This window comes from Achroia grisella, unplaced genomic scaffold, assembly GCF_030625045.1.
Source record: "Achroia grisella isolate CSIRO2021 unplaced genomic scaffold, CSIRO_AGI_Agris_v1 utg551, whole genome shotgun sequence".
Lineage (NCBI taxonomy): Eukaryota > Metazoa > Arthropoda > Insecta > Lepidoptera > Pyralidae > Achroia > Achroia grisella.
The window spans coordinates 780,729-799,855 of NW_026712935.1; the positions used below are offsets into that span (position 1 = coordinate 780,729).

Here is a 19,127-nt window from a genome sequence, read left to right on the forward strand (position 1 = left end):
AAGTTTAAAATTTTACATACCCGATATTATTAAAAATTCAATTGATAATTACAGTAGGGATCTGTCTTTATTACGTACCTTGTAATACCATTCCTTGTTCAATACACTTCTTAAACCGGCAATATTGGCATCTGTTCCGTTGTGCTTTCGTAATTTCACAGCCACCATCGGCGACGCACGTATAAACTCGCCGGTTTTGTACAGTCCGTTTAAAAAAACCTTTGCACCCCTCACACGTGATAATACCATAATGAAGTCCCGTTGCTTTATCTTCACATATCATACAAATCATAGGTTGATCGTCCTCATCACGTTCCGCTTCAGGAGCATAGGCACGTAATTCAGGTCGTGGAAGAGCTAGTGCGCTGGCTCCTGCTACAGCTGATGCACCTGGTATGCTCCCTGCTGTAGGACTTAAATTTAATGCATGTAACTGTTGATGCGCAGGAAGTTGCGATACATCACCGGCCCATAACAGTTCCATATTCAAAGGTGGTCCCCGCGGTCGCCTAAGATCACCACCTAGATTCAGAAGCAATCTTGCTGCAGATTCTTCAGTGCAGTTAGTCGGATCGGGAGTAGGAGGTGTTGGAGTATGAGAAGCACTTGCTGCTGGCTCTCCGCTAGTAGTAGGAGCGGGTAACGTCCAAAACATTGTCCGTACTCCACCTGATTCTCCCATTATGACTGCCGGCGTTCCTCGCCATTGCGTGGGTCCTCTCGCACCTGATTTGTGTTCCAAAGATTGCGTTGGGAAATGTCCACCAATAAGTTCTGGTTTAACACCATTGATACAAGCCGCCGGTGGCCATGCAGTCGGCGAGAGTGATGTATGTGATCCGGGTGGTGGTGGAGCAAGAACTCGAGGCCTGTACGGCTGGGGTGGTTCCTGCGGTGTGCCTTCTAACTTCACCGAGGAGAGTTGAGAAGGCGAAGGTGTGTCATGTTTCATAGGGGTTTGATTCTCTATTTTAATGGCAGATGGTGCTCCCTCAAATTTAATGACGGAATATGGCGGCGCAGAGCGAATTACGGTGGGGTGGCAAGCAGGCGATGGCAACGGTGAACCGCCGCCGTCGAACACGGGCGGAGGGTGCGGCGGCGTGCTGCACCCCGCTTCGGCCATGCGCGGCGACGGCGGGCCCGGATCCGGCGACGACGTACTGGTGTCGGCGGCTGACTCGCCTAAGAACAGACAGAAGTTGATTAATGCAAACACCAAACTCCTTCCGGGCTTATTGAGAATGAAAAGGAGTACCGCAGAGTTTGTAGATGCAACAATTAGAAACTAGGTGAAATGTCAATGACCGAACGCCGTGATCGTAGTTAGAACGCGCGGGGCGCGACGCGGGGACGCGACACTGCACTTCCCGACGCCGCCGACTAGATTAGCCGGTTGCGTCACGATGTGAGCGTCGCGGCGACCGCGGCCATAGAAATTTGTAGTTTATGTGAATGCAGCATTAGGGTACATAGAACTATGAATTATATATAGAAACGAACTATGATTCAGCAATGCTAACTGATGAAACTTGAGTTCAGATGGACGGTGTAATGGAGTTATTATAGATATGATTTCTGTTTTTATTTATCCAGAATGAACTAAAAAGGAATCGTAACTGCAGGTCTGCAGATCGGACTGAATACGAACAACGAGCGCGAGATACGGCGCAGCGTACGAGGAGAAAGTGAAAGCGGCGCGAGCGCAGATGCGGTGCCCGGAAGCAAACGCTTGCGCTGCGCCAACACCACAAAGGGCTCTACGTCAAACAATAGTTATGTATACGCGAATGGTATACAAATAAAGTCGTGACGCACAAATAACAAATAGGTATTCAAGAAATAAATAGATTAAATATAGTGAAAACAAAATACACACCCTGATGTTACAACTGCAATAAATTATTTATTTTTCACAAGCACAATAACTATGGATTATTTTTTTTTCGATAAAGCACACATCGACAATCAAATAGGTAATTTAAAAATTAGAAACTTTACCGACTTTTTATTACTAAATCCATAGGCGAAGTTTTACCCTCTCTGTCACCTGGCTTACATTGTTAAACACAGTCAGTCCATTGACGTCGGAAATGCTCTATAAAATCACATAACTGTCCGCGAGGCTTTAACCGTCAATAAGGAGTAAGTTAATTGAATATCCCGAATGACGTCATTCGCGGTAAGCCTGTCCGAGCCTACGAGTCGCAAAAGCGCGAGCGCAATTTTTTCGCGGTTTCATATTCGGGAGGAAAAGTCACGAAGAAAGTTTTCCACTGTCGGCGGCGCGACGGCGGGCGGCGGGCGCGCGCAGTGAGCCCGACCTACCGCACGAACAGTCGCGCCCCGCTCCCCGCACTATGCTTCCCGGTCCCTCCCTCCAGCCGCTATTAGGTCACCCAGACGGCCGTGCGTGCGAAGTGCAACCGCACAATGACTAGTGCAACGCGTGCACCGCTCTCGCTTCGAGGACGATCTCTATTTCACTTCGCGTCCTTTGCCACATCATTGGTGGGGACCGATCTTTCTAGCCGCGTGATGCAATCTAGGTTCTAGGTAGGCTCGGTCGCCTAGATAATTGTCCCGTTTTGATTGCAGCTCGTTATGTTAGCAATGCTAACTGGCCACCTAGGAAAGCGAACACGGTTAAATTTCTCATAGGGCTTTCGTAAGTGAATATCGATTACGTACTTAAAATCTCATTAGCTGGTGAGAAGTGAACGGTTACTTTAGTGAGTTCAAAAATCTATTGAAAAAGTATAAAATTACAGTGTACTTATTTCATAAATAATACGAAAACGAAGAAGAGAATGAAACGCGAATCGAGATAGACAGATAACAACAATACACCGATGTTACGCAACATGCAACTTTTATTCGGTGGCAGTAGATCGCGGGCATTTATTCGATCGTTGCAAGCTCGAAGGTCGCATGCGGTCACCGACTCTGCGGAAACTAGGTCACACCCCAAGCCCAAGCCACCCTGCGCCCCAGCGCCGACCCAAGCAACGCGACGCCACGTGCCGCTGAGCCCTGCCCATGTCGCGTCACCTCAAGTTTTCGATCGAAGCGAATTTATTTAATAGCATGTAGTTAAATGATGTTATATAATGTTCATAAAAGAATGTTAGTAAAATACATGTGTATTAACAGAACAGATATCTTGTGAATAATTTACGAATATACTATTGTAATAAAACCTGTACTCATAAAATAAATTAAAAATCTTTCACAATTTTATCAATGTGGTTTTCAAGTAACTGTATGATACTATAGATAGGATTTAAATTCACATATAAATCTATTGATTTCAATTCTTTAATTACGCATATATAGCGCAGATATCTAAAATATTACCTATAAATACTCATTAAAATTCCTCCTAAGACAAGGATGCTTTCTGTAACCCTGGTTTACGGAGTTTCAAGGTATATCGTGTAGTTTTTAGTGGGAAAAATCCCACATGTTACACCTGCTTACCTACATGGACGAGTACTTGATGAAAATTTTAAACACATTAAAAACATTTTAGTACACTCTTGGTATAGACCTTATTTTAAAGTTCTTTTCTCTCGCACTGGTGCGTATGTTTAGTTCTGAGGAACCACAGGGGAAAATCATTTAAGCGGAGAGGCTTACAAACCAAAAATAAACAGAATTTGATTTTTCAAGCTTTTGTAATTTAGTTAAATATTTCATGTTCCTGTAACTAAAATCATTGATAAACATTAGTAAATCGTATATTATAAATTTTATCTAATTTTCAGATGTAAACACATTGGGGTACATTATTGTATATTTTACTTACTTCTTTGTTAACTGAAGGCGTTTATCCGTTCGTTCAGAATGCTCTGTGTAAACTAGTGTTTATAACTGGCTGGCTTAAAATCCATTGACATTTGACTCCAAATTTTCATTGAGGTTATTGTCCTAATAACAAAAGGTCTGAGTAAACTACGCACGCAGAAAATGTGTAACGTTAAGAGCAGGACGCGTCACGGCGTCATTGTGACGGCAGGTTGCGTCACCGCACGTCACACCCCCAGTCACAAGTCACGTGACTTTGCGTGTACTAGCCATCGTCACACGATACCGTACCAGATTTATCGGAATCTGTTAAATTTCATAGTCACGTGGTCATTACGTATTACTCCACGTTCCGGAAAACATTTGCTAAAACGAGATTTTTTTTCAATTTTTTAAATATAAATATAATTCTCATTATGATCTTCTGTACTATTTTTCATTTATTTAACAATAAAATGGTAAAATTGTAATGGCGCCGAAACTATCGACCTGTTTATATACAGAAAGTATAATATTTTAAGTAGAAAAGAAGAATAATAATGATATTTTTAAAGATTAAATTTCAAAGCCAAGTTATAGACTTAAGACAGTAAAAAAAATTGGGGACAATAATTATTTTTTTGATCTTGAAATTATTAATAAAATTGTAGTACCATTTAATGACGTTTATAGATTCATTATTTATTATCTAGCTTGGTCACCACCACCAGATGGCGATCTATAAATGTACAGACGTACGATGTCGCCGTTACCATTAGTATATAATAAGAAATAATAATATATAATGACGTTCTCATACATATTATTTTTTGATCTTAATACATAATAACGCCATTCATCTCGACTCCGACAATTGCGAGCGCCACGAACTAAACGTTGTGTTACATAACAGTGAATCTTTCTCTCATGTGTTATTCATGAAGCCACAATAGCAATAATTACGACAACATTATTTATTGCTTTCACCTCTATGTTTACGTAAACTTTCTTCGTTGTGATTACACGCGATATGTCACGATTATGTAATTTGAACTGAACGTTATAATTATTATAGATTTATAGAGCTTATATGAAAAAAACAATATTGTAAATCCATAATGTATATTTATATTATTACAAATAACTAATTTCAAACAAAATTCATGAAAAATTGTGATATTCCAGAAATTGTAAATTTTACATAAAAGAGAGAACTATAAATAACACCTCATACCAAGTCGTATGGCTTCATGGTATTACAGTAGGCTAAACTATCCCCATAGTACATAGAAGAAAAACCGGCGGCCGGCAGTGATACTAAAATAGATCATGTTATAGGTTATAATGACTTGTTTTATGTCTGTGATACATAAGTAAAATTGAAACATAATAAACTCTTACAAAATTTACCGCAATAACAATAAGTCACTATTAAATTTGTAGTAGTTAAACAAAAAGGAAAATCCGTTTGTCTGTCGTATTGTAACGGTCGATTATAGAAATTATACCCGCTATTCATAATCCGCACGACATTGTAACCGTCTGTGAAACCGGACCTCGTTTCGGAACTTTTTGTCAGAGTGAGTGAAAGTTACGGCATTTCTCAAAACCGGTTCACTTCTCTCGCGTTATGTCTACGGATTATTCAACTTTCTGCAGATGACGACGATTATCAAATACTAATTCGTTTACGATGTTTTCATGTATTGTGTAATACGGAATATTTTTTATCGGACTTATTTTTGTTTTTGTGAACGTAGTTTTGTATGTAATGGGTGGACACCATGAATTCACTGTCGTTGTCGAAAGTGACAGCGAATCGTGAGACGAGTGACAATGTTGGATAGTAGTGTAACTAGAATAATAATATCTAGTGTATGAACTATATAAGCCTGCGACTACATAACAGTAAATAATTTTTGTAAACCGATTGAAATAAAATTAACACCAAATTTACTTATACTTGTATCCAGATAGGTGGTTGAGTAACTTTGTTTATTGATTTTTATTTTATTTAGTATTACTAAATCATTTAAAAAAAATCAAAAAAATATAATTTAATGATATATTATGTGGTTATTTAGAAAGTTACTATGTAGAAATTAATGTGCTGATTTATAATAAAATAAACAAAGAGAGTTTGGATTGAGGAAACGAAACCCTAATATCAAAGTGCGTCGAAAATATCTTCCATCAGTCTCCACAAGAGCAACGATATCTGTAATGGGTTATTGCTTCACATAAAATAATTGAGTTCTTATTCATTCCGTGGGTAATTAATTATTGCAATATCTTCACAATTTGCATAACAATATTACAAAAAGTTACATTATCTTTAAAAAAATAGGTAACTATTTTTTAAAAGTGTTCAGTCATTTAGTTAGATTACGGAAAAATAATAAATTGAACGACATAAATATAAGACTCTGGGTACTCTTTTTCATGACACATACTAGCAAGTATTAGAGTAAAATATGAATCTAAAGTAATTTGCAAATATGGCCGGTACTGGTCAATTTTGTGAAAGGTTGCCGTGAATACTTCAGTCTCACCTTATTTCAGCCGCCAAGCAGCGTACTTTGTAAGCTGTGTTTTGTTTGAAGGGAATAAAACAGTGACATTACAGGATATGGAGGCGTGACATTTTTGTTCAAAAATAGCAACATGAGTGGTATCACCAACGTCACACGTAAACGTGATGTCCATAATGCTGTTCATGTATGCCACGGATACCATTTACCATCAGGTAGGCCGTGATTTTGCTATTTCAATTGAAGAAATAAAAATATTTCTAAACAAGAAATGTTTACAATCATTAAGTCGATACGTAGATGTATTAAAAATATACATAATTATTGATAATTATCAATATTATTCGCTGTACACTTACCATCGCTACTGCATCTAGAGTCAACTTTCCGCCTCTTTAGTTTGAGGTCTTGGAACAGACTCATGTTGTCGAGGTCACACGGGCCGCGGCTGAGTGTCATTATTCCTGCGGACAAAACATAAACACGTGTTATTTTTATGTATAAAATTATATTACATGAAAACGCTGAACGATTATTTAGTTAATAACTTAATGAAAAAAGAAATACAATTTAATAAGTTACTAAACTGTGTCCCCGTCATTTTATCTTTTAGTTTATTAACTAACAATTAGTTTATCTTTAACTGTACTTTTTACACATAATATCTAATTTAAGTTTTATTGTAATTTACGATAATATTAAATAATGTTTAAATTGTTAAATTTATTTATTATGAATACTTATTTCTATTATTAAATTAGATGAAAAAATTATTTGGAATAACTCACTGTAACCCGGTGTCATATCAGGTTTATCGTCGTAATACGGCCCAGAAATCAATGAATAGTCATCGTACATAACGAATAGATAATTTCAAAGTATTATCTCTAACATATTTAATAAATATTGTATAATAAAAATATATATTCTAAATTTAAATATATTATATTCTTTTTTATTTTAGTTATGTTTATTTATAAATATATTTATGTATTAACAATATATTTTCCTTTAAATTTATAGATGTTAGCACAGTACCAATGATAGACGTGATATTCTGCGCACGCGCGAGCGTCCCCCTGTTTTATTTTAATCAAGATTTTCTTCTACGCAATTTTACGAGTTCGATAATGAAAAATGACATAAGTCTTTGTACGTCATTGTAATAGAACTCTGACAAGGCAATTTCCTAGTTAAGTACGTAATATTACGTATTCACATTTCATACGACTGTGAAAAGGACGAGTTCTCGATGAGACTGCATTTGTTAATTTTGTATAGATATCTTAACCAATTAAGAATATACATATTATCCTTTAATAAATATATTTTATACATCTATAAATTTCAAATTTCTGTAAATTAATTTTTAATTTTAATTTAATTATGCATGTCATCTGTTGTATTCACCATATCAATATTTGACGATGCATATAACTAATTCATCTAAAAAGTTTATCATAACCTTATATTATTATTTAAATTAAACCATTAAGGTCCCAACTCGCTCTAACGGTCCATTCGAACGATTAGTCATTAGATGGCAATGATGCAGTCAATGCAAGATATCATGATTGGTCAGCTGCTCACAGACTTATTATGACTTTCTACATGATCGATAGCACACATATCATCAGTACAATCAGTCAATGAACTGTACACTGTTATTTTGATGATGTCTAAAAATATTTTGTGATAAACTCACAAAAAAATATTATCGAACAATATATTGAAGTGGAATGAACTCACGTTTGAGATATTAATGTAATTAGTAACATTATACCTTGAACTTGTTCCAACAAAACAATCATCGGTCTGAGAATGTTTTATACAATATATTTCTGTATTTTTTTCTGATCTTTTAATACGTAGATTTGTCATCAGTGTCACACAATCTACAATAAATCCAATTTGAAATAACTACATAGTAATCTATTCCGAAGTTTACATATTGCAACGTTCTTTATGTAATATATTAAATGTTCTTTCGATTTGCGTAGTAATGGCCATGTGCGTTGACATTGACGCAAAATGCTCAAGAAAATATAGCTACAAGAATTGTGCAGCACGCGTTTTGATAAGAGATTGAGTCATGCTGTTGCCGTATATAGTACAACTGTTTGTATTTGGTTTGCACACACTATATATAAGCGTATTTATAGTGTGATTTGTTAGATATCGATATCACAAATAGAAAGTATACAGAAATACAATTAATTTATATAATTATAAATATCGTTCTAAAAGAGAAATAAGTTATTACCACTCATTATTATAGTAGCTTATCGGGTCTTAATAGTAATTTAATGCTGACAGTCCCATACCACCTGATCACCACTATTAACTATGAAAACCTTCGGCATCCCGGTTCATTCCTCAGGAATTTCTTACAACAAGCTAACGTATGATTTCATTCCGATAAAATAAGCGACTACTAATTGTTAGCGCAGGCAGGCATACAATTCTATTATAATCTATTAGGATTAGTAACCGCATTTAGGAATTTAGAATGTAGCTATTTTATAAGTTCCTAAATGCGGAAGGTCGGTATATTTCTGGAGAAAATATTCCCTGGACGTCTTCATTGCTTCGGATATATAATAACAGCTCGGTCTTAAAACTCTTCTTAGAAAAATAAGTAATAAATTAAAACAATATTCAACTAAATATACAAACAAAGAAGTAAGCACCTGACCTTTTCGTGTCATGATAATACGAATTCTATTAAATTGCAACAAGAATTTGGAACTGTGTATTAGTTAATGCCTTCAGGGTATCTTGCAATAATGCCAGCCGTCATGGCGAGCATTTGGCATTTAGAATATCCATTTTCTGTGTATTATTTTTTTGTTTCCATCAAGTTCACAGAAAATAAAGTACTATAAGGGTTCATATAAATAATTTTACTTTGTATAATTTATATTATTTTCAAGGTAAAGCCACTTGCGTCTACGCCGAACTCTTGCTATTTTGAGGGTACAGGAGTGCAATAATCTTATATTCTATTTTGTCAACAAAGATAAACGAACTCTAGAGCCACTGAAAATAAACTAGTATGAGTCAAAGACCTTGATACTGGCGTTATAATCAAGTCAATATAAAATATTTGGCGAGCGTCGCGTCGCCACATGAAAAAGTTTGCTTTTGCGTCGATACGAGGCCTTTGTTAGACTTCCGTGAATTATAGGAAATGATTAATATGTTTATTAATTTTATTTATATTTATATTTTATTATAGTTAGTATAAATAGACTTACCCTGATTATTAATCAATTAACTAACAGCATGAAAATTTAGAAATAGGTTCCATTGATAACGTTTATGTCCACACAATAATAACAAACAAACAGATATTATTGAATAATTATGAAATTAATCAATTAGAATGTAGTGTTTTAAAAAAAAAAGATTTGTACATTTGTATTTGTATTCTTTATTCAACCTATCAAGTGACGCTAACATGTTTGTCGCCTCAACTGTAACTACTATTATCTTCAAAATAGTAGGCTACCAGTATTTTTTAGAAACTTGATATAATCTGTTTTTTTGTGCTAACTACCTTGTGAATTTTGTTACATTTCATGATGATCCCCAGACGTACGAGCACAGGATGTTCGTAGAATAACTCATAAATTCTGAACTTATCACAAAAGAGGTTACGCCCATAATAATTTATTGATATGCCTAATCGTTAATATTAATAAACATAAACTTGACAGCTCTTTTATTTATAATATTGAATTTTTTGTATATAGTTATCAGTCATGTGCTGAGACATAAAGTCATTTAAATGCTACCAATTGTAAGATTTGACTAAATATATTACCAGGATTACAGCAAACATATGGAAACAAAGAATTAGATAGACGTAATATATCTATATTAACTCATAAATTAAAGACATTTATATGCAATCACGTAGCTGCGCAATTCATTGCAAATCACCTACACAAGTATTGGACACCTATGGCATGCACTTCGATCCTTTACAATTTAGTGGACATTAATATCCAATGTGGAGTGGGTCTGAAGGAGTTCTATAGTGAGGCAACGTTGTGCGGAAATTACATGTGCAGTGTGAGGCGTCCTCGCTCAGGGTCGTCGACTTGACTGGCCGCTTCAAGTTTATTTGGGGGCTTTGTTTTAATTACACGTTCTTAATTTCATACTATAATGATTGTATTTGTACTCTAATGAGGAAAATTCCACGAATTTTCATATAAACAATAAGCTGTTGCAACAAGTTAAATTTGCAAACAGTAGGTTCAGATTTAGTGGTAAAAGACATATTTATAAATTTCAATTGATTACATAATAATATGTATTGATTAACTAAGAAATAAAGATGATTTTACATTATAATATTGTAGAATACTGGCGACTTAACTCGGCTTCCGCAGGTGTACTACGAAAGTCGTATAAGTACATACATATAAAGCTCCTAAAATATATTCTCGAAATGAAACTGTAATAAAAAAATTAAGTAAGCAGTTAAACAGACAGACGGACACGACTACATTGCTATATAGAAATGGATGAAGAACTATAATTTGAATCTGATAAAATTACCTTTTCATTTTATTTTCTACATTGAAGCACAAGGAAAAATGGAATGTAAAAGGAATAAAATATTACTGAAGGTCCTTCGATATCACTAAGTAAGTTAGAGCTTGAATTGCATTATTGTAAGTTATAGAATTGGATCGTACTATTCCCTCTACATCCATACTAAGTACCTTTAAAATACAATGTTATAAGTAGTTGTGATAATTTAGCAGTATCAAGGTAGATTTCGTAAAGTCTGTACCTCAGTCTCATCCATTTCAACCGCCAAGTAGCTTCATTTGTATACTGTTTCGGTTGAAGAGATATGGTCGTGAAATTAGGTGGCATTATGATATCCGTAGTCCTGTTCAAGGAGGTAAAGTTAAGTCAAATAGTTTGCCATTTCAATAAGAAAAAAATATTGACTTTGAATTTGTAGACTTAAGTATTGGGATAATGCACATCTTGATTGGTCCATGTACAATACAGGAAACGGTCGCTGTTCCGGTCACAATGTCAGTGTCGACGCGAGGCCGTCTACCTGATTCGGCGTCAACGGCCTACTGCCTGAATCGACGTGTTTGGAGGATTCTGTAGCTTATTTCCTATATTTTTAATCGACAACGCACATATACAATATCTAACTAATTTATGAAACAAAGTAAGAGGTAATGATAGTGAGAAACAATATTGTTAAACCAATGTTATTAAAAAAGTTAAATTAAAAGATTATATGTATTAACTAGAAAACTTATATAACTTTCAAATACATATAATATACACAGGAAACATCCAAACCAACACAAACAATGATAATGTTGAATTTAAATAATAAAATATCAGTGCTGTTAGCAACTGAACGGATTTTTTAGACTTTTCTCTCTCTCTTTATTTTGTATCTGATACAAAGTCAAACAAAGATTATATATATATCACACCATAGCTATTATTTATATAAGCTTAGATAACATGTATAACTTACTATTGAAACAAAAATCATTCAACATTCCATCTGTTTAATATTAAAATAATATTAATAAAAAAATCTATTTACGAAAAATGTAGAAGGAAGTGTTTTTGTTCAACGGTTGCTAGCGCTCGTTAAGGATAGTACACAATTAAAATGTATAGTTAATGGTGAACAGATCGTAGTAACCTTGTATAGTTCTGTTATATACTAGCTTGTAATAGATGCATTCAAATCACGATCTTGTCAATCGCAATACTGACTACAAAGCATTAGGAGACTCTTGACGTCACTGACAGGACTGGTCGACGGAAATCGTCTCAGATGTTGAATTACGCAGTAGAATTTTAATTGGAATACATTTATAATGAACAGTTTGTTTTGGTTTTAAATTGCATACTAAAATACTGTACACGTGTAAAAATAAATGTTGTAATTTGTTTCATGCAAGTGACTCATATCCGTCTGTTATGTTCAAATTCAGGAAACTTAATCCCAGTGATATATGTATATGAAATAGTTTAAAAGGTTATACACAACAATTGCAGTCAGTCATAGTACGTAAAGCTATAATAATAGCGTGTCTTTTTATTGTACATTACGGCTTTAAATATTATAAAATAAATAACTAGTTTTAGTTGTGTTATCTTTTGGATGAATGTAAAGTATAAAAGACTTTCTAAAACTGCATAGTGACCTATCAACCGAGGTAGAGTGGTGACTTACGGTTTCAAACTCTGCAATGAAGAACAAATTATATGGTCCCCAGTAATGTGACTTATTTGTGTCTGCGGAATTTAGAAAAGTGATATGCAATAACTAATCGTGTTGTGGCAGGAATATTATGTTAGTTAAATCCCTCTCTTATAAAAGACCTATGCTCGACGGTGGGACTATAATGGGTAGTTATAATGATTATAATATCGTATAATTATATTATTTAACTTATTCCATCACTGACATGAAAATTATACAATGATATCGATAACACATTTAATACAAAAAATATAAATAAATATTTGACGTCAGTTCGATTGCAAGAACTAACAACATAAAAACATGTTTTTATCTAATGAATTCACTATAAACACGATTCAGGTGTGGAGTAGTAAGTGTGTTTTATATTTTATTTGGTTGTGACCGATTCAAGGCTCTATTTCAGTGTAATGTTCATCTGAAGACGAAAAGACTTCAACGCGAGTATAAAGGTAACGTGTAGAATGACGGAATAATATTCGAAACAAGCGAACCACAGCTTCATTTTGTAATGCTGTCTGTATTATTTTAGTATATTATTTTCATCAATTTAAATGAAATTATATTTAGACATAAAAACAGAACAGTCCCCGCCTTCAGGATATGATCTATCTTGGCGTAAAATATTAACAAGATCCGTTAAGCAGTGTAGTCGTAGTGAAATAGGCATATAATACGAAGTATAGAAATTTTGTAATTTCAATGAATTGTAAGTTAATAATTGCGTCTCACAATATGACGAATACATAAATTTACTATACCAAATAAATTCGAGATGTTCTGCTTGTGACTTCAATATTGTTCTTCTTTTTAACAATTACAATAAATATTGGATAAGTGGTATGATATCTTAAATAGTGATCTAATTTAAAGAAATCATCAAAATTTCTGAATCAAATCAAACCGAATAAAATGAGAATTCTCTGCACGTTTACTCTGTGATCAAATAAATTGTGAATCTCCATAGTACGGTAGAATATGAGATTGCATTCTAATACTCCGTTTAAAAGCATTTCCATCTCCTAGAGTAAGCCCTTAACCATTCGAGGGGCTAGGTATCACTGAACTGCCATCACAATCTTATCTACATATCCAAGCAGCTTATATATATATAAGATTAATTATTACTGGCAACCTAGTCTATTTTTTCTTAAGAGATGGCCGTACGAGGTTTGCTAGGTATAATAATATCTTCACGTCAAATTTAATTAAAATTTGTTTAGTAATTTCAAAAGTAATCGGATACTTCTGAAATAGAATAGGTAGCAAACAAATACATTTTTGCATGTTGATATTAGTATAGATTTACATATACTAATAAATTTTAATTTTTCTTACTAATTAGCGGATCTACCTACAGTCACATAAACATTATTTGGGTCCAAATATTTTGAAGTTAAAAAAAGAATAGGATAGTACGGGATTATACAAAACATCGAATATATACGAGAGTAACAAAAACAATTGATATCTCGATGTCATTCATATCAACTCGGATGAAATCCTGTCACGATCGCATTGCCTTCTTATATTTCGGCCGTGGCGCTGGGGCCTCGCATCTTGTGGCCTCCGTTGCACCTTGACATTCACGTTGCGCGTGCGCACAACACTAAAACGTTCCATTTTTAAACACCAACACTTCCGATCTAACCACTTCCTATTTTGATCATATTGCAAACTATATACGTTTTTGACACAAGATTTAATAACAGATTAGCAGTCGGTAGTTGGCAATCGTCTAGGTCCTTCCGTATTTCAATAAATTGACTGACATTTGAAATTTATGTACAATATTAAATATCACTATGAATATTGTAATTTCAATATAGAAAAGATTTGTATTACTATATCTTATATTCTTAAAATTTATAAGGTCATTAAAACAATAACCAGATTTAAAATGTATTATTTATAAATTGAGAATTTTGTTACCTTGTTTGATATAACGATTAAACGTTAACTATATGAACAAACAAGTATAACACAAAATAATATATATGTACCTCCCTATACATATAATTATATAACATCGTTTTGCATATATTACCTAACTGGAAGTATCTATAGCTCAATTAACCGGATGGTACTATTATAAACAACTTTAACTTTCATTAACAACATAAACAATGTCAAGTGTGCAAAATAAATACGTATATCTACGTAATATCTACGTATAACGCCTTATGTAATTGGTATATCAATTTGGCCCACCAGACGGAATGTGGTAACCGTTATTCCTATAATTCGATTCAATGCAATTCCTGTGAATTAAAATAGTTAAGTTCCCATACTAGTCCCATAATAGTTCACTACCACATTTCATCTTATTAACAAGAACATAGCATGCTTACAATCAGAATTAGGTTATCTGCCTTTATATAATAAAGCACAATTTCAAATTGTTGATGACTGCAGGTACATTCTTGCATAGTCGGTAAATAGATTTTGTTGTAAAAACCGCCTGGTAATAAAAACCAACTAGAAATAGTATAAAAAATATTGTGTGTGTATTCAAATGTACGAACAATGCAGTTTTCTAATGGCCACTATTACACACGGCTATTATTATTTAAACTCGACATCTACATCCTCCCACTACAATGGTTTGAAAGGAAGCAGTGACATTTGGTACATTTTCGCTTTCACTGTATTGGAAAGTGAGCGTAAAAAACGTATTTCGGCAACGGCAAAATGACGAGAGATCAACGACCCCACCGAGTCATAGACCAACACCATAGACAAAGGGCGGCCATATTGTAACGAAAGTAAAAGTTTGCCGGGTCATAGACTACAGAGTGGATCAGTTATGCAGTCACGATCGTGATTCACGAGATGATTTGGGAATGTCACGGTTACTGTCGAACTGCATCGCTTTGTTTTGCAACTGTGTATGGTTTTACTTTTAAATTGAATCTGAACAAAAACAGATATTTGCGTAATAAGACATTGAGCCAATTTGTGTAAGTCAAAATATCAAAACTGTGTGCCGCTGACATTGCATTACATTGGATCAGAAGTACATATAAAACATATTTGTTTTATTTAATTTCTTTATATTTGTCATTAAATTTGGTAAATGGTATTTCAGAGTTGTAGAATATTTAATTTATTACATAAATTTATTTAAAAAATTTTCATCAGCATTATAAACGTAAATATTTAATTAAATTTTTGTCATGAATATTTATTGTGTTTAATATTATCATTAACTTTTTCAAGAATCAAAATCAAAATCATCGAACAGTGTTTTCAACAGGTGTGCTAACGCACTCGGGATTCATCAATATTTGCAAGGACGTATTGAATATAAGTCGAATATAGGCTGAACCGCACCTGCGCTTGTAGCACTTCGTAGCAAAGTTCTACAGCAATATCTTAAAATAGTATTACACTACGCGTATTACACTCACAGACAGATTTAAATATATAAACGGTGCACTTGTGCCCCTTATTGTTATCAGTCTAATACGAATCATATATAATTATTATAAAAGTTGTATTTTTATAGAACTATGAGTACGTTTTAAGTAAAGGTTTTGTTTCTACTTTTTATTATGTACACTTTACAACAAAGCGGTTAATTGGAGTTCTTTGAAATTTCGACTAATCCTTTTACATTATATTTGACAACCTGAGATTATTATTATATATTATAGTATAATAATACCAAAAACGAAACGTTCCAAATACTGCTACAGGAAATGTAGTGGATTTCTTTACATAAGATAATATATTTCTGGCGATAAGTTTCTTTGCCATGACGCTATGTCGGACTAAAAACTTTAGTGAAATAATACTACTTAGTATTATTATTATACTATTACTGATGCAGTAAATATTTTTTACTGTATTAGTAATAGTATAATACTGGCTATTATAATACTGCACATATTAAAGAATCGTTCCAACCTCACTATTAAAATCGATTGTATTAAGTTTTTAATAACTTATTTTATTGTGGAGATGAGTCCAAAAATAGTATATATAACATTAGTAAATAGTGCATTTCTGTAAATTAAAAAAATAAGACGATATATTAATATTGTTTACTTTTAAAAATAAAACTGCAGCATTACATTGTTGTATCATGAGGATTTAGAGAGCAATTGTTTTTTATTCATGGCCAGATTTATTGAGAACTTTACCATAATGTAAATTACCATCCCATACTCAGGAAATCGTAGGATCCTACTAGAGAAATACAATGCATAAAATAGTACAGGGCTCTTAATAAGACTCTATAGCAGCATACATGACGGGCTCTGGTAACAGAGCCGTTATCCGTATAATATTAGAAAGTTACTACTATTGTTAGTAATGCTTCTTAGAAGTACAAATATCTAATTTAGAACCTTGTTCATGTTTTAGTATCTGCATACCACAATAATCTTTATTCTCCTAGTCAAACAAATAAAGATGTGTAAAATTTTATTTAAGATTATAATAAAATTAAATAATTATAAACGAAGTTTTAGAAGACTTCGTTTAAAATCTTTATTAATTATATGATAAGTATAATTGGCGCCTTTTACGTAAATGTCGTAACAATAGTTTTGGTTTTGTTTCAACATACTTAACGATAATAGTAACTTTAAACACAGATGTTAACATCAACCAGTAAATAAGAGTAATAAATATAACTCCAGTAGTAATTCCGTGATAGACCGTCTATTTAAAAAACAGAAACTAAATTAATTACAGTTTATTTACATAAAATCTGTTATATTAGACACAAAATCTATAAATATAAATTATATAATAAATATTCATTGTTTGTGATATAATGATAGTTTTTTAAGTTTACTGACAAATACATAAATTATTCCATAGTAGAGTAATTAAATCGCTTCAAACTGCCTTTAGTGAGAAAATACTGCATATAACTTACATATCTATTCATTATTAAATTAATATATTTTTTATTTTAAATTTCCTTTTTGTTTTAATTTATCAATTGCGCAGTGAACGTAGCGCGGTGCGTAGCAAACGCTACGAGCCGAGCTACGGGGCAGTATGCGCTTGTTTTAACATCATGTACATACAGTAAATTATATTCATTTATATAATTTTTCCACTATAATAAATTTTAATTTTTTTTTTTGTTTAATTTTAGGTATTTTTACATATTTTTTACAATATTTTTTTTTAATATGTCCCAATATGCAATAGTATATTTACCCATTGTGGAGGTCATCGTCTGAAGTTGTTGTGCGTGCGCGGAGGCGTCGAACGCCTCTTCAGGCCCCAGCTTGTCGCCTGCCGACAGCTTGCCTAAAGCACCTCGTACATCACACGAACGTTCCACCTGGTTCCTATACACCGATCACCTTTTTAATTTACGCCTCCGAAAATTTTTTGAAACACCAACTCTCAGCATAGTTTTTCAAAGCACTTGACACGCTCCGCATGCGGAGTCCGGCGCACTTCCTGCGGAACAACACAAGTGATGCGCGGGCGCGGATCGCAGTCGCGTCACGGTCGTCTGCGCGCTCCCTGAACCTCTAGATTCGGCAAAATCACGATAACGACTGCGCGCGAATGTCGTCATGTCGAAATTCGAAACACTTTCACCTAAATATTCCGCCTCCGTTTCGGCGGACGCGGGCGTCGCTCTCGGCGCTCACGCACACACCGCTCGCACCGTTACTACTCAATTACGTACGCTGTAAAAATTGCGTCAGTATTTTTCGTAGCTGATCTTACATTTGACGAGTGCGCGGCCGAAATATAGTTATCTCTCTCTGCTGTTCATTCACCGTTATTTAGGATATATTTTGTTTCGGTTTTTTTATCTGCTCGTTTCGTTGGAGGACGGTCGTGTGAGTGTGCGGATTTCGATAGCGGGGTCAACGAACTACCAAAAGGGATTTCGTTAATAGTATGCCATGATGTTTTAGTACTAGGCTGGGTTGCAACTGATGACGATGGGTGTATCGAATCGTGTCTTGTGTGGTCTGATGGCAACCACTAGCAGCCTTAGTAAAGCATAAGTAGGTCGGACGTACACGCACGCGCTGTTCTTCATGACCGCACAACAGCCGACTCAACACGTATCATCTTCATACATCAATTTACTTAGTGTTTTAGTAACCTACTAATTATTGATTTCAACTTCTTAAAAGGTTATCGTTCCATGCATTGATTGCATCATGAACTTTTGGATGTAATGTAAAACGCGACCTTGAAAATATCAAGATTTGCTCAAGATCTGAGTGTATTATTTTCGCAATACGACAAGGTTACTCCTGCTATTTAAAGGCTGTAGTATTTTAATAAAGTGAATAGCTATGCATTTCAAAGTAAAATAATTGCAATTTAAATAATTTTTGTGCATGGCAGTTCATATGTCATACACTAAAAAACACTTTATATATATACTTTATTATATATATATGCCAAATTTCAAGTACATGTCACTTAATGTCTATATGTATATCAAGCCTACTATAAATTTTACACTGTGGTTTCATATGTTCATCGGGCGTTAACACTAAACTTTTAATCATGAACATGACAAACCATTGCCGGTTTTTGTCAAAGGT

At 34.0% G+C, this 19,127-nt stretch overlaps 1 protein-coding gene across 1 annotated transcript in view; it reads right to left on the reverse strand.

Moving 5' to 3' along the window:
• The window catches only part of LOC131848349 (hormone receptor 4), a 29,914-nt gene extending 12,063 nt beyond the window's left edge, over positions 1–17,851 (reverse strand). The window contains exons 1-3 of the mRNA XM_059198167.1: positions 17,764–17,851; positions 6,677–6,781; positions 79–1,185 (exon numbers count right to left, since the gene is read on the reverse strand). Coding sequence (XP_059054150.1) covers positions 79–1,185; positions 6,677–6,781; positions 17,764–17,779 — 1,228 coding nt within the window. The 5' untranslated portion in view covers positions 17,780–17,851. The remainder of the gene's footprint in view (positions 1–78; positions 1,186–6,676; positions 6,782–17,763) is intronic.
• Positions 17,852–19,127: the final 1,276 nt, after the last annotated feature.